The following is a 16095-nucleotide window of genomic DNA, read 5'->3' as shown; positions in this document are numbered from 1 at the left end:
GCTTCTCCACTCCCCAAAAACAAATATAGTTGGTAAATTAAATTAAAACTTACTATTTACTTGCCTTTTTAGTATTATTTAAGTATAATTTATGTATTATTTTTTATAGATAATGTCTATTTTCTTTTTAATTTATATGCATAATTCGTGCCGGGGAAGTTTCTGTAGGCAAGTTTCTAAATTACTTTGGTTTCTTACCCTTATTTATTCATTTTTAAATTTTTAATTCTAGTCTTTTAATCTCAAAATTCCACTTGTTTAAATTTCTTTTTAGTAATTCACCTCATTTGGTATTACTTTTGGTTTTGACTTTTACCCTTGCCTACATGGATGGATGATGAACCACGAACTGAATGATTAAAGAGTTATGGTTGGAGGGAACTTCCCCTTGATAAGTCTGTCTCCTGCCTGCTCAACATTCACTTATGCATTTTTCTAATAAAATTTTTAGGATTACATTATTTTTGGAATTTTAATTTTATATTTATTCACTGATTTTGATACTTGCACTTGATTTACATATGCTCTCCGAATTTGAATGATATTGTAGATTAGTTCACAATATTTAATCATTTATTTGTTTGCATTAAATTTCCTTTAAATTTATTAACTTTAAATTTGCTTTTACGAATAGAGAATGTTTGTTAAATTTAAATTTCATTCCTTGCAGCAATGGCACAAGAGAATTATTTAAAATTAAATTTAACTTTACATTATTCTTTTAAATATTTAACAACATATTCTAAATTTTATGCTCTTTGGCTAGTTTTATTTTGTAATTTTCTAATACTTTTACACTGGGAATTTTATGAACGGGAAAGAAAAACTTGTATTTATCAAAAGTACTTTTAAATAAGATGAGAATAAAATTAATAAATAATGTACATACCGTTGTATGGATAACCTTAGTAACATACCACATACTGATGTAAACTTAATTAAACAGTGCTTGAAAAGTTTCACAAATGTCTACTATACATTAAGTCAATTCTGATAAAATAGAATTTGGTAAGAAAAATTGTAATGAAATCTGCAAGAGAATTTTCACAATTCAAATTTTATTTACTGCTGAAAAACATTTTAGTATAGGGGGGGGGGAAATGAGAATTTGAAGATCTAGTGGGAGGCTAGGAGACCTGATGAAAAACCTGGAGCTACATTAACTGTAGTAAATGTAATTGTACCAGCCTTAATTGTAATTATATCATTTTTTTATTATTAATCATACTGTATTTGATTAAAAATTGCATTGGCTACATTTGGGCACTGTCAACTGTACTGTAATCGATCAAGGCCCTTGCTAAAACAATTCATTATATAAGATTTTTGAAAACCTGTTTTAGATTTTCATATGACTGTTAGATGTAAAACATACTTCATTTTCAATCCTTTCTTCACCAGAAAAGTCCTCATTTAAATCTGTAGCTGCACCTTCCACAGAAAGAATGCCATTTCGAATGTCTTCTATCATATATAACTGCTGAAGTACAGAATTCATGTAGCAGGTGGCGCCAGCATTTTTTAAGCCTACAAATCCTCTAGGAGGTCTTGGTCCAACAGGTGGAAGATACTCCCACTCCGTCAGAGGGTGGTCGTTAGCTAATTAACATATATAAAATATTTTTAAAAATTGAAGATTTTGATATCAAAACAATCTAAAACAAATTTTTGAATAAAATCATGATTATAAAAATTTATTGCACATGTTTTGGTGGAAAAATACCTAGGCATGCGTGTGCATACAAAGCATCTTTCTAAAATTCATGGGATAACTACATGGAACGATTGCGATTCTCCACAATTAAGACTATGTACAAGTAATTCATTTAATAATTAAGAAATATATGATTGAGAATGGCCTCTTATATCACTTTCCATCCTATATGCTGTGTACTGCTTAAGGGGAAGAAAATTTAACATGAAAAAGTGTTATATGTGCACTCCTTCCATTCTCCAAGAAGAGCAGAATAATTGTGACAATGAATTTCACTTGGTCTTCCTTTCTTTCGACAATATGAATGACACAGGTGAACTTCTAGCAGTCTACATGTTTTCTCATTATAACTATACAGAAGAAAGTGATTGTTGTTTCACTAAATTTAAAGTGATCTAATGCTATATTTCAACCAAAGATAATTTTTCGATATGGAGATTTACGATTTAATATATAATGGTTATCCATTATTTCTATATGGAGATTTACTACATAATATATAATGATTATCTATTATTTCTATATGGTGATTTACAATTTGATACATTTTTATTTATGAACACTTACAAAGAACCATGCTATTCAACTGCATAACTGAAACAGCTTTCTTAACATTAAGAAGAGTCGGTAGCTATATTAGAGTGACCTAAACACAACAGCCATCAAAGGCACTTAGTATTTAACCCTTCGGTGGTTACGAGATTAAGTAATTCTTTCTTCCCAAGTACGCGCGATATCTGTCAGACGTAAATCAGGAATGCGAGCAGGGTCATTCGCGCCCACTGTGGTCCATAACTGGAATGTGAGCTAAGCTTGTTTATGACCATTGAAGAGTTAATTAGTGAAAATAAACTAGTGCTGAAAATCAAGTACCATCTGCATTTTATTTGAATGAAATTTAGTATTTAAAAAAGAACAGTTGAATTCAAATTTAAATAATTTCAATTCTAATAAAAGTAATCAACATAGTGAATATCATATTTGCTGAAAGCCTATATTGAATTATTAACAAATTATGCAAAACTAAATTGTAGACTATCATAATAACCTCTTCAAAAAATCAGCTGATTAATTTAATATTTCATCAATATTTTATATGCTAAATGTTCTTCACATCTAAGTGTGTAACTGGCTATGGAGTATATATACCATTATCCCTGATACATTATTTCATTACCAATGATTTCGACTTTTTAAAAAGTTTGTGTCCAGCCATAATAGCCCTTATGATAATTTATGATACACCACAGTTTCTACATACATATGATCGAAGATAAAAGCCCATATATTATATGAAATTTTCTCTTATTTCATACTATAGTTAGTACAGATTAATTAAGGCAACAATTTGTCTTGGAGGCAAAATGAGAAAATAAATCCTCACCCACAAAAAAATTAAGTTTAGTCATTTATTTGAGAAATTTATGGATTACATTAGGCACCCCCAATATGTACTGGATTTTCAGTGTTTAAAACTATTATAACATTTACAGCTATAAAACTAACTTAAATCCCATGCCTACAAAATAACCCTCTTCCTTTCTTCTCTAAAAGGAAAGAATCCCAATATTTATGTATCTTCATTAACTGTTTTATCAGTCATTTATGACAACACTTCTGAACGTGATCAACAACTTCAGAAAATGTGAGAAAAGTACTGATGAGTTACCATTACATTTAATGCAGCAAACCTTAAAATTAGTTTCCCCTCTTCTTTTTTATGACATATATCATGATTTGATTTATTACTTGAAAGAATATTATGTCCACATTTTTCTTGCAGTGCCTTTTAGGGACAGTAGTAACATGTATGCACATACATGTTACACAAACATTTAAATTTCACAGATTGTCTTAAAATTATTATGTTGGTTTAACGGAATGTTACTAAAATTGAGTCCTTTTATTACAGCAACTGTATGAAAAATGGATGTTATTCCTAGCTAATGCTGCTGTACTATAATGAGAATAGTATATATTATCATTAAGAAAGCAATGACAAAAGACTTTGATTACTGTCAAAGGTTAATTACTTAGCGAAGCAAAGTTAAAATTTCATTTAGTCAGCTGAGAAACTCCACAGAACAACAACAACAATTATAATAAATAATAGAAAATGTAATAAAATCAGGCAAGTAAGAAAAATTCTAAAATTGTAATAAAAATAATACCTGAATAAAACATCTCACAAAGCATTTCAACAAGAAGTCTCAAATTTTGAGCACAACCTGTGCAGAGACCAACAAGTAAATCAAATGCAGCAACCACTGATGATGATGATGAGCAAACTGGGATTGCTTGCTCTGATGGCAATTCTCCACCACTGCGCTGAACTTGAAGAACAACTCTTGAAGCTGGGAATATGAAATCTTCAACAAGTTCCTTAATTTAAAATAAATAAATAAAATTACAATAATGCCTTTCACAATGAACAAAGTAGCTAATTCTAGTTGAAAAACAGCATCTTTGCAAATGGAAGATTTCTTACTTTCATAAAACTTAACATATTATATCATATACAGAACAAATTTTGAGGATCCTTTTTTTATCAATAATAGTTTTCAAACTTATTGCACATCTCAAAGTTTTATACTTAAATTAAAGCTAATTTTAACATAAATAATGAAGCAAAAATGGTGTATTTTATTTGTTATTTATTTTATGATGAGAACATTTTTTCACTAATCAAATTTCTATTTACTTGCTTCAAGTATCAGGCTACAAAAACTTATTTTTCACAATATCTTCCATGGCATTAATAGTACACAAAACACAGTGCAGTTAGGTTACAAATATCAAAACAAAATGGAATCACAAAGGTGAAGGAAGCTGCAATACAATTAGGCACAGATGTAATATGTATACATAACATGCTGAAAAATGAAATAACACATTAATATTAATCTTAAAAATTAACAGATGATGTAAATAACAAGACAGTCAGAATTAAAAGATAAAAGACAAACTTAAGAACAAGGAACAAAATGAGTCGAACATGGTCTCAGTACAATGGGTTACTCACTCCCTTATAATGATAAAAGCCTTGCAGCATTTTTGCATATTATCTAATCCCAAATCTAAAGCAATCTGATAAATAATGACATTCTGCAGATCTACAACAATTCATCCACAATACATCTCAAAACTCTGTTAGACTAACTTTAGAGGTCTTGCTTGTCATTCCGCAACCCCAAAAATCTTGTCATCTACAGAAAAACTCACTCAATTTGAGCATCATCTTAGATTAAGAGAAATGCAGAGCCAAGTAGGCACGCAAACAAGTGGACATGTGTTACCAAGAGGGTTTCCACTCAAACAGGAGACTGACATCCCGACTTTTCCAGATGCATTTCAAGAAAATTCCAGACTATTCACATAATACACGTTGGCTGTGCTGTGGGCAAATTAATTATGGTACCACTTAAAAACACAAAAATTTGCCAATTACATATGACTTCTCCAAAGAATTATTTTATAACTATATAACATGAGCTGTTTTCTCCACTGAGGATTAAAATTAGAATCTGCCCAATCGGGATTTTAAAATGTCTTTTTTGCACACATTTTGCAGCTAATCTATTCAATATTATTTTTAAATAAATTCAAGTATTTTATACTTATTTAGCAGCATACATAAGTAAAATATATGTGCACTAAATTTAGTAATGGTATGTCATATTACTGTTGAATTAGTTTCACAAGTATGCCAGAGAATATTGCCTGAAATTTAAAAGTATTACTAACTAATAATAAATAAATTTAGAAGAAAGAAGACACATTAAATGATATGAATAACATTACAATTAAGTTAATTACTTAAGGATTAAAAAGTGAATTACAAAAATCGATGGAATTTTGGCAAATATAGATAGATATATTAAATGGTTAACCTAGATGACTTATTATTATTATTTTTTTAATTTTACTGCAAAATGACAAATAAGGCATTTAAGAAAAAAAGGTTTAAAAGATTTTGTTTTATACAAGAATGGGGGTAATTTACTTTCGCTCAACGTGCACTGCACATGCGCATGCGAATCTCTAGATTCTCAAGTTACTGGAAACCAAAAGATGCTGGAAGCTTACTTTGCCTTTCTAAAAGACAAGCTGATTGGTGTTGTAAAAATTGGCTCTATGCTAGTTGGCAAATGATTCACCAAGAATGTGATGCTTCTGAATTGGCACAAAAATTGCTTTTTTGAGGATCAAAGAGTGAAATTCCCTAACTTTTCCACATTTTGACTAAAATATTTAAATTTCCTGACTTTTCCCATACTTTTTTTGGTCAATTGTTGAATTCGAAGTTTTCAAGATAGCATGGCAACCCTGTACCAATAACTATTACAACAATAACTTATCATGAAGAATCAAGCTAATTCTTCAATTTCAAATTGTGCCAGCCTTCGCAACATAAGCTTTATTTCCATACATAAAACTGATTAGATTTCTGATTAACTAGGATAATATCAGGAACTAACACAATTAAACTAATTCAAGACCTGACTAATTCAAGCTGATTTGGTTAGGAAAAGAAAAAAAAAGGGGGGAGAAGGGGGAAAGAGGACTAACTCTTATTGTAATTAATAGTAAAATATAAAACAGTTTATTTTTATTTTTAAGCAGTTTGATTTGGAAATTAAGTTCATTTAATAATATAAATTAAATCACCATTTAAAACAAACACACAGTTTACAAAAAGCATTTTTGTTTATATTACTCTTGCACTTCAAAAGAGTCTATGGAAATCAAAAGATTAATGGCTTGGATTTATGTTTATCATTTAATAATTTATTTTTAATAGATAGTGTAAAATACAGTACAAAGTCCGTAATCCAGACGTCCGTTATCCGGAATGATCTAGGACTTCAAAGCCACAACTTTTTTTGGTATGCTTTATGAATGAAAAAATGAAGCAACTTAAACAACTTACATTGAAAGAAATGTTTAATAAAGTAAACAAATAAATATTAGTCTTTTTTTAATTATTTTGTAAATTTTGATACTTTTTAGATCATAATTGCTCTTTATTTCATAAATTATGGATTCATATCTTTAATTGTATAATTTGTGCATGCCATCTTACCAGATTTAAATTGATGATTTATAATCGGAAAAAAAAAAACTAATCCGGAATCTCCGGATTACGGATTAGTTTTTTTTCCGATTATAAATCAAATCTGTTTTATGTACTGTACAGCTTTTATATTCCAAATCCTGTACAATTACATTATGTACTGTTGTGGGTAAAAACAATTTCCAAATATTGTGACACCATCTGCTATCACTGCTGTTGCTGCTGAAGTATAATGCTCTTCTTTCATATTTTCTATAAAAACTTTACTTTATACTGATATAAATAGTAATTTTGCCATTGTACCACAGTAAAGAAATATGATTTTTTTAAAGAAAAAAAGAGGGTCTAGTTAATTATCAACTATCAACTCAGTTAATTTGCCCCTTAATTAGGAACATACATATAATTCACTCTCATGTACAAGCAGACATGTTGAGAATTATTTTGCATAATAAAGTGCAATTCATAAGAGAAAAGCATAAGAATCCATCACTCCTAAAAATTTGTCCACTGGCATATTTATAATTCCATTATAATCATTTTTGTGCACACTTTGGGACGTTTTGTAAAAACCTGCACTTATGAACTTGTCTTAACACTGCCCAGCAACACTCTATGTATGCTTGATGAAAGTTATTCAGCAAGATTTCTTCATACTATGAAATGCCAAGCTTCAAATATGCAAAATAGTTAAAACAAATAAGGATCATATCTTGGACTAATGTTGTTATGGGGAAAAAGACATCTCAAGTATGAGACATACAATGACTGTCTTCTCATTCTGGCAACATATTCAAAGCTCTGAATGATTTGGGACATGCTAAACCATCTTGAAATCTCAGATTTTGATCCCAAATGTACACCAACAAGGATTCTTGTTTAGATTACTATGATCTTTCTTCAACTCTGGGCTCCCACAGCTTCGTCACCTTTCTGTTTCATGCTTGTATTGCTTTAATTTCTTTGCTCTCATACTGTAAACAAACTAAGAAATTTAATGCAGAAAAATACTATTAATTACTTTAATAAGATTGCCTCGTTGAACTCCAGGATCTGCTCCAACTTCATATTTTCGGTCTGGCCCAAGGAAAGATACAAGTTCTCGGGTTACACCTAGATGACCTTCTAGCAAGGCTTCATCAACTTGACTGTCACCAGTAGAAAGAACTTTATTCTAAAATTGAAAATACATTTTTAAGTACATTAAACATAAACCATAAATATAGTTTACAAAAGCAGCCTTCATGTATATTTCTATTAACTAAATATTAGATCAAATTTATAATTATGAAATTCTGGCAAAAACATAAAATTTTAAAATACCATATTGGTCTGAAAATAAAATGATCTCACATACTCGACAAACTTACTGAAAAAAAAGAGAGAGAGAGAGAGAGCAAATATGTTTTCTTACATGTCAGGTTAGGCACAAAGGGCAAATACAATTTTTATATGGGTATTTAACCTTTCAGCACATACGCTTAGCAATTTTACATGAGCACTCGCACGTCGTATTTTTTACATCTGTTATTTTACCGTTTTTGGCATGAAAAACGACAGAAATGAGTGAATATTGATAATAAATGTATTAAGAAATAAAATATTAATCTTATTACTGCAAAATACAAATGATATCACACTCAAATATATATAAATTATTTTTAAGTTCTTATGTTAGTGAGATAGAAATGTAATGATGTATTTCATTATAGAAAATTTTAAATTTATTATTTAATAATTATACTTTAAAATCGAAGCTAATTTTAATATTCATCAAAGACAAGTACAGACAATAAAAAAGGAAAACACCTTGGTAGGAAAAAAAGTAAGTTTAGCATTACTTACTTCTGCAAGGAAATTTACTTCTTACTGGTTACAAAAATGTACTTTAAACTAACTTTAATGTTTTTATCTATTTTTAAAAAATAGAAATAAAAGAAAATAAAGAACGGAAATTGCTATCGTTCTCCCATCTAAAGGTTTCCTTTTCTTCATCCGTTAATTCTTGAATCTCAGCAAAATTAGCTGGTTGCACATATTTTTTTGCCATGAAAACCAATATAAAATTTACAGAGCCAGATATATGCAAATAAAAAAAATACACTGCAATTAATAACATAAAATTACAAAATATCTGAGAAAAAAATATTTTTCGAATTTTAAAACACGACCACGTGCGTGTCGTAAATTTTATGAAAAAGCTGCCACGTACCAAAGAAGCCCAGTTAAAAAAAAAGCCAAATGACTTCCTGTTGGCACATTTCATGATGTGGGGAAGGATAGAAAGGAAAAACAGATATGACCTACAGACGTCTCGGCTTCGATATGCAAAAAATGTGCATTAAAAACTGAATTGTCGTAAATTTTGCGCATACACGAGCGCTGGAAGGTTAATAAAAATAAATCATCTTATATCCAAGTCGGCATACTAATATAAATGCAAAATTAGTCATTTATTTTTCAAATTGTGTCTTTCACCATGTGAAAGACAATTACATATTTCGCAATGAATGTTCATTCTACCACATGTTACATATATGGTACAAAGTTTGAAATCTGGATATCCAATAACTGGAATTATATATAATAATCATTAATGATATCTAATAATCATTAATGATATCTATTATCTGAATATCTAATAATCATTAATGATATCTATTATCTGGAATTCCCATAACACTTTTCTTTCTCATGCAGCGCAGGTATGGGTAATATGATACTCAAGCCATGTATGCCGTAAATCAATTTTTGTTCTGATTAGATGAGTCTTTTTTTTTGGGGGGGAGGCATCATTAATGGTGATAATAATTAAATCATCCTGCAACTGTTTCAGCTTTAAACACTTGCTGGCTAGTGAATCCCATTTTTATTTTTGGCTCTTGAATGGTTGCGTATGTGGGAGAGGCAGCATTTTCCCATCCTATCTAATCCTATACACAAAAAGTATTCTCTATACACAACAACTCTGAAGACCCATGCTTGGTTGGAGTGGAATTTTGCTCATACTTGTTTTCTTTTGCTGGCATAGCAACGAATTAGGTTCTGATTAATTTATGCTCAGTTAGCAGTGCAATCTGCAATTTTCCATTATTAACATCTTATCAAAATTAATACTTTGAAGTAGCCTTTTTAAAATCAATGCAGCATTAAGACCATCCTAGAATTCTTAAAAGTATTTTAATATAAAATCTACTGTGTAAAACATCGCAAGGTCATGACAGTACAGATCTGCAGATATCTTTTAAAATGTTTGCTCAGGTGATACAAGCAATTACCTACACATACTTGCCAACCTATGACACTCAAAAATCAGGAGATTTTTTTAAGAAATCGGGAGATTTTTCACAATGTTAAAAAGACTTTTTAAATGATAAAAATATAGTTTTTAATAATGAATTAACTTTAAATAGTAACTAATTCTTAAATGCAAGCAACAAAAAAATACCTTACACATAAAAAACATTTTTATTACTTGCATTGTTTAAGGAAAAAAAAAAAAAAAACACTTTAGTTTTCGTACAAATGTTATAAACAGTGGCAGATTTTGCTTTCTTTAAGAAAGAAACTTCATAATTTTGTTCACAGCAATTGCCACGTAGGCCTGTTTTCGCTAATAAAAGTTTTTCGAATGTGTCATCACTAATATTAGATCTAAATTTAGTCCTCGTTTTCGCAACAACACTGAGAATCCTCTCACACTCTGCATTACTATAGGGAACTGTCAAGATGGTAACACAATTCTAGACAGTTCACTATATTTTACAGTTCCATCAGCACCTTTCACTTTTCCAATTAAACTCCACTGGGTGTCAATCCTAGCTGATTTTATAACTTCATCCAAGTTTTCTAATTGTAAACTGCTGTTATGCAGCTGTTACAATTAGAAAACTTGAATGGATTGTTTCAATTTTTCCTTCCTTTTAGAACTCCTTTCAAGATAATAATAAATATCAAGTATGTGTTCATCCACATTTATTGGTAAAGAAGCTGCCCCTTTTTCAGCTGCTAAATTTAAGAGGTGACAGGTGCACCTCATAATCTGAATTTTCCTTTTCTTAAGATGCCTGCAACACCAGTCTTCCAAGCCTACCAATACTGGTGCATTATCGGCACCAAGTGCTAAGCAATTATCCAGAGGGTCTGCATTTTCTTTTAAAGTTTTAATAATTAGCTGTGCTATATTAAAGCCTGTCAAATGTCCTTCTAAAGTAGGAACATAAAGTAAACTGCACTCAAGTTCTGAAGACTCTGGATCAAAAAAAGAAACAATTGGATACAGTTTTGAATTGGTATTATTACTTCCATCTGTAGAGAGGCAGAAAGGAGCTGTTTTAATGCTATCAATAACTGAAGATTTATTTTTCAAACCCATTTCTTTAACAATTGATCCTGTTTTGAATCTTGCACCTTGAGTATTTTTTAGCGATTTTACTATCGGGAAACATTTTTCTAAATAAAGCTGCAGCGTGATCCGATGCATTCAGTGGCAGGTTGTGCTCCAGTAAAAAGGCAGAGAACAGACATTCTGCATTAATAACTTTTTGGTCCTTTGTTTCCGAAGAAAAATTTAATTTTTCGTTTTTTTCAAAACAACTCATGTTATCCTTGTGTTTTTGTGTACGCACATGTTTGAGAACATCCGCCCTTCCAACATACGAAATCGAAAAATCGCAACGACAGGTGGTACACATCGCAAATTTATTACATTTCCTTGAGGAATTAATGGAAGGAAAGTCAACTGTGTACGATTTTTGAAACGTACACGAGTATTTCACCTTTCTCGCAGACGTAACAAAAGATGATAATTTCTAAAACTATTTCCCTAAGCCACGTGTACTCACACAACTCAGGACAAAATGAACGAAATAACTAAAAAGAACGTCCAAATAACAACTTGCTTTGTCCTCATTGCCTAATATATGCCAGCTGACACGCAGTGGAGCTCGAAGCCCATTGGAGAACTGGAGAACGACGTTTCTGGATACGTATAATGCTCTCACTCACAAAGCAGAAGCTATCCGATTAGCAAGGTTTTGTTTTAGATATAATGTAGAATAATTCAATTGCTTTCAGACAACCAAAAGCACTTTGTTTTTATTCATATAACAATGTATTAAGCCAAGTTGCATAAAAGTCGTGAGAAATTTTTAGAATAAGAAAAAGTCTGGAGAAATATATTGTAAATCGGGTTGGCAGGAGAGCGGTCGAAAAGGAATCGGGAGAGTTGGCAACTCTGCCTACAGCACAAAACTTTTCAGGGTGCCAATTAAGTTGTTTTCACATGCAATAATTTATATCCCTTAATCAGACAAAGAGTACCAAAATTTTGCACGCGCTAAAATACATACACTGCTCGACATTGAAAATGCAACGCCAAGAAGGAGTGGTCAGAAAGAGATGAAATTTGGAAAAAAGACAGAGACAGCAAGGAGCAATACGTGATCTTTATTTCAAAATGAGTCAGAATACAGAGCAAGAACAGTGTCAGCTCAGTAGGATGTAGGACCACCACGAACAGCGATGCACGAAGAAACACGTCTAGGCATAGAGTCAATAAGAGAGCGCATGGTGTCCTGACGGATGGCTCTCCATTCCCTTTCAACCATTTGTCGCAGTTTGTCTTCTGAACGAGGCAGGGGCAGAGTCTGCAAATGGCATCCAATCACATCCTACACATGTTCGATTGTTGACAGGTTAGGACAGTATGGTAGCCAGGGAAGCATCTGTATACCTTGCAGAGCATATTGGCAGATGGGAGCACTGTGTGGTCTGGCATTAACCTGCTGAAAAACTGCATTACGCAGCCCCTGAAGTTAGGAGATTGCCACCAGCCGCAGTACATTATCCAAGTATTATTGGGCCATCATAGTGCTCTGAATACAAATTAGAGGTGACCTGGAATCGTAGGCAATAGTGCCCCAAACCATTATGCCACATTGTCGTGCAGTGGGGTGTTTCACAGTTACTGCAGGATTAGATCTGTATCCACATCGACGCCACAAACATATGCGGTGACTGTCACTGGATAAACAGAAGCGTGACTCATCTGAGAACACGACATTTCGTCATTCTGTCATCCACAACGCTCCAGTCCGGCATCATTCCAAACGTTGGCATCTATGCTGTGGGGTCAATGGCAGTCTTCTTAACAGACGGCGTGAGTGCAGGCCATGTTCAACGAATCGACGGGAAATGATTCTGGTCGACACGGGAACATCTAGGGTATCTTGCACATGCTACAGAATTGCAGTGCAAGTGACTTACGGCACCGCCACAGCTTGTCGGCAGATGTGTCGATCCATGCATGCTGACGTCACTCTGGCTGCACCTGCACCCCTCCTTCTTCCCACATTTCCTTGTTCCAACCATGTTCGCCATAGCCGATGCACCGTGTTCACATCCATGTGGGTATCAGCTGCGATTTGACGTAAGGACCAACCCAATCTTCTCAGTCCAATCACCATACCCCTCGTAAAATCGTCTATCTGCTGGAAGTGCCTTCCTTGACGGCAGCCTGGCAATCTCTCCTATTACACGTATCCCCCAGGACAAAAAACCAACTTTCTTCGATAATTCGTCTGGCAGAAATAACGACACAAATATTGCCCATTCTGCACGTTCCTTTCCTTATATCTTACTTCACGTGTGTCGGAGAGCTGCACATTTCACATCATTCGCATAACTCAGTGGCGTGCATCTACTCTAAAATTTGCATAAATTTCTGATCACTCCTTCTTGGTGCTGCATTTTCAATGTTAAGCAGTATATATAAAGTAGCCTTTTTAAAATCAGTGCAGCATTAAGACCATCCTAGAATTCTTAAAAGTATTTTAATATAAAATCTACTGTGTAAAACATCGCAAGGTCAGGACAGTACAGATCTGCAGATATCTTTTAAAATGTTTGCTCAGGTGATATAAGCAATTACCTACAGCACAAAACTTTTCAGGGTGCCAATTAAGTTGTTTTCACATGCAATAATTAAAAATTAAAGGTACATTTTGCTTCGAATATGTTTTATTTATACAGGGCATCAATCACACTGATCACACAGGGTGCTGAGAATGCTGGAGCCAGGCGCGTTTACAGCTCAGCTATCATATTACATGATGATAAGGATGAGGAGAGATGCAAATTTGAAGATTTTCAGATAACATCGCAAGCAAAAAGTTAAACTTTTTTATTAATGTAATATCGTGAAGAAATGCTTAAGTGTGATGATATAACTAAAGTCTTCCACTTAAATGGCAATTGCCCAATCATCAATCAACGGATGGCAAACTTTATAATAATAAGCCGAAATGAGAAAAAATACTGGCATTTTGGCTTTGAATTACATTTTAACTTCATAAGGCGGTTACTCAAACACACTCTTTATTTATGCAACCAGCCTTTAAATAAATTTTAAAAAATTAAATTAAATAAAAATAAAAACTATCATTATATGAAAAATGAGCATGATTACATGAAAAATGTGCCTGCATTAGGGAAGATGCCAAAAAATAACAACTACAAAAAAGAAAGTGTCAAAGTCCTTCATTGCGATAACAATGCCCCAATCATTGGCAATTTACAGTGAAAACTGTAGTTTGAATCTTAAATTTAAAAAAAATATTGCCACTGGCTGTGAAAAAAGTAATAAGAAGGTGTTGAAAAGATTTCAACTCACTATTTACAGGAAATTTTCAATGTAATAATTAAAGGCCTCGAACATAAGGCAGTTACTCCGTAAAACAAGAAATTTTGTCTCTCCACAAAACAAAAGAAGAAATATTAATACTTAAAAAGAAATTTATGTTCTAGGTGCTTCAATTTATGTTGAAAAAGATGTTAATGACAAAACAAACACAAATAACACTAAACCTCCTCCTCACTGTAAATGTTGGTTGTTCAACAATGCTTTATTATTTCATAATCAACCATTCATGTTTTTAATTTTATAATTTCCTCATGTAACCTTACAAGACTTATATTAAAGATCTAAAACCGAGACATTTTTGATGTTTGAAATCACTGAAGTCTTGACGATTCTGGATCTTGGATTAGTACAGTCAAAAGTATTTAATCCGGACTCGTCGGGACTTCGGCGATTCCGAATTATCGGTTTTTCCGGATTATAGATCATCAATTTAAATCTGGTAGATGGCATGCAGAAATTATAAAATTAAAAATATGAAACCGTAATTTATGAAATAAAGAGCAATTATGACCTAAAGGGTATCAAAATTTACAAAAAAAAAAGCTTAATATTTATTTTACTTTATTAAAAATTTCTTTTAACATGTGCATGCGCAAAGTAAAGCATACATTACGCATAGTCGAAATTAGAAAATTGCAACCAGAAAACTATTTGATGTGTATTCATGATATTTATAATGACGAGGAATTTGATTTAAATCATATCAAAGACGGAGTACATCGAGATGAAATACTACATTTGGGAAGGAATTATAAGCCGAATAAAATAAAAACATCTGCCCTGAAGATAAGGATAGTGCTGACAGATCAACTTCCAGTTAATTGCGTGCCGCGACGCCCCCCCCACAGCATCGTGAAATTGATAAACAGATTTCGGAATGGTTAGAGAAACAAAGGATATGCCTTTATCCATTTTTTGCAGCAGTTCCACTGTTTGCTTGATGGACATCGAAACATGCTTTCGCTTTGTAGATCCTTTGGCAGCTCCAAAATTGGAAATTCTATTTGACATAATCGAAAGTTCAGCTTACTTTTAAAAAATTGCTCTAACAGTCTGCAAAAAATAATAAGCCGGATCCAATTCGGAGATTAAGGAACTACAGAATCTGCAACATTAACTGAAATAGATAATTAGATAATTTTAGCTTAGCTTATACCATCCGTTATACATTAAACACACATGCGTAAATGTATTATGCGCATACGCATGTGCAGAAAGTTTGTAGCTTTGAGGTCCGAATGATAAATCATTCCGGATTATGGACGTCTGGATTAAAGACTTTTGGCTGTACTTATTATATTTTCCATTCATTGAATCTTTTATAGTTTTAACAGAAACTGTAAAATGTACACAGAAATGCATATTTCCTGGAAATAACAGATTTCTTACAAATGATTACTGGTAGTAGGTTGGAGACAACTTTATGTGGTCCTGAAACATTTTAAAAACTTTTGTCATTATTAGCTTTTTATTACATTACTTTTCCCTGTTTTCTTTCCTTCCTTTCTTCTTTTTTCTTTTTTTAAAATTTTTTTAAAATTTTTAGTCTAAAGAAGTAATTTGTCCTGAAGGACTATTATTTTCGTTTTGGCATTTTGTGTTGGT

At 32.1% G+C, this 16095-nt stretch overlaps 1 protein-coding gene across 5 annotated transcripts in view; it reads right to left on the bottom strand.

Annotated features, from left to right (window-relative positions):
• Positions 1 to 16095, bottom strand: part of faf (ubiquitin carboxyl-terminal hydrolase-like faf) — a 199447-nt gene that overhangs the window by 52233 nt on the left and 131119 nt on the right. For all 5 annotated transcript variants that reach the window (XM_085825211.1, XM_085825210.1, XM_085825214.1 and 2 more), the window contains 3 exons: positions 7810 to 7962; positions 3886 to 4096; positions 1376 to 1599 (listed from right to left, as the gene is read on the bottom strand). In XM_085825211.1, the coding sequence (XP_085681337.1) occupies positions 1376 to 1599; positions 3886 to 4096; positions 7810 to 7962 (588 nt within the window). The remainder of the gene's footprint in view (positions 1 to 1375; positions 1600 to 3885; positions 4097 to 7809; positions 7963 to 16095) is intronic.

This window comes from Stegodyphus dumicola, chromosome 10 (genome assembly GCF_044657685.1).
Source record: "Stegodyphus dumicola isolate Sdum_Otavi_A_Nest chromosome 10, ASM4465768v1".
In the NCBI taxonomy this organism is placed as follows: Eukaryota; Metazoa; Arthropoda; class Arachnida; order Araneae; family Eresidae; genus Stegodyphus; species Stegodyphus dumicola.
This window is presented reverse-complemented; position numbering and strand designations above follow the sequence as displayed.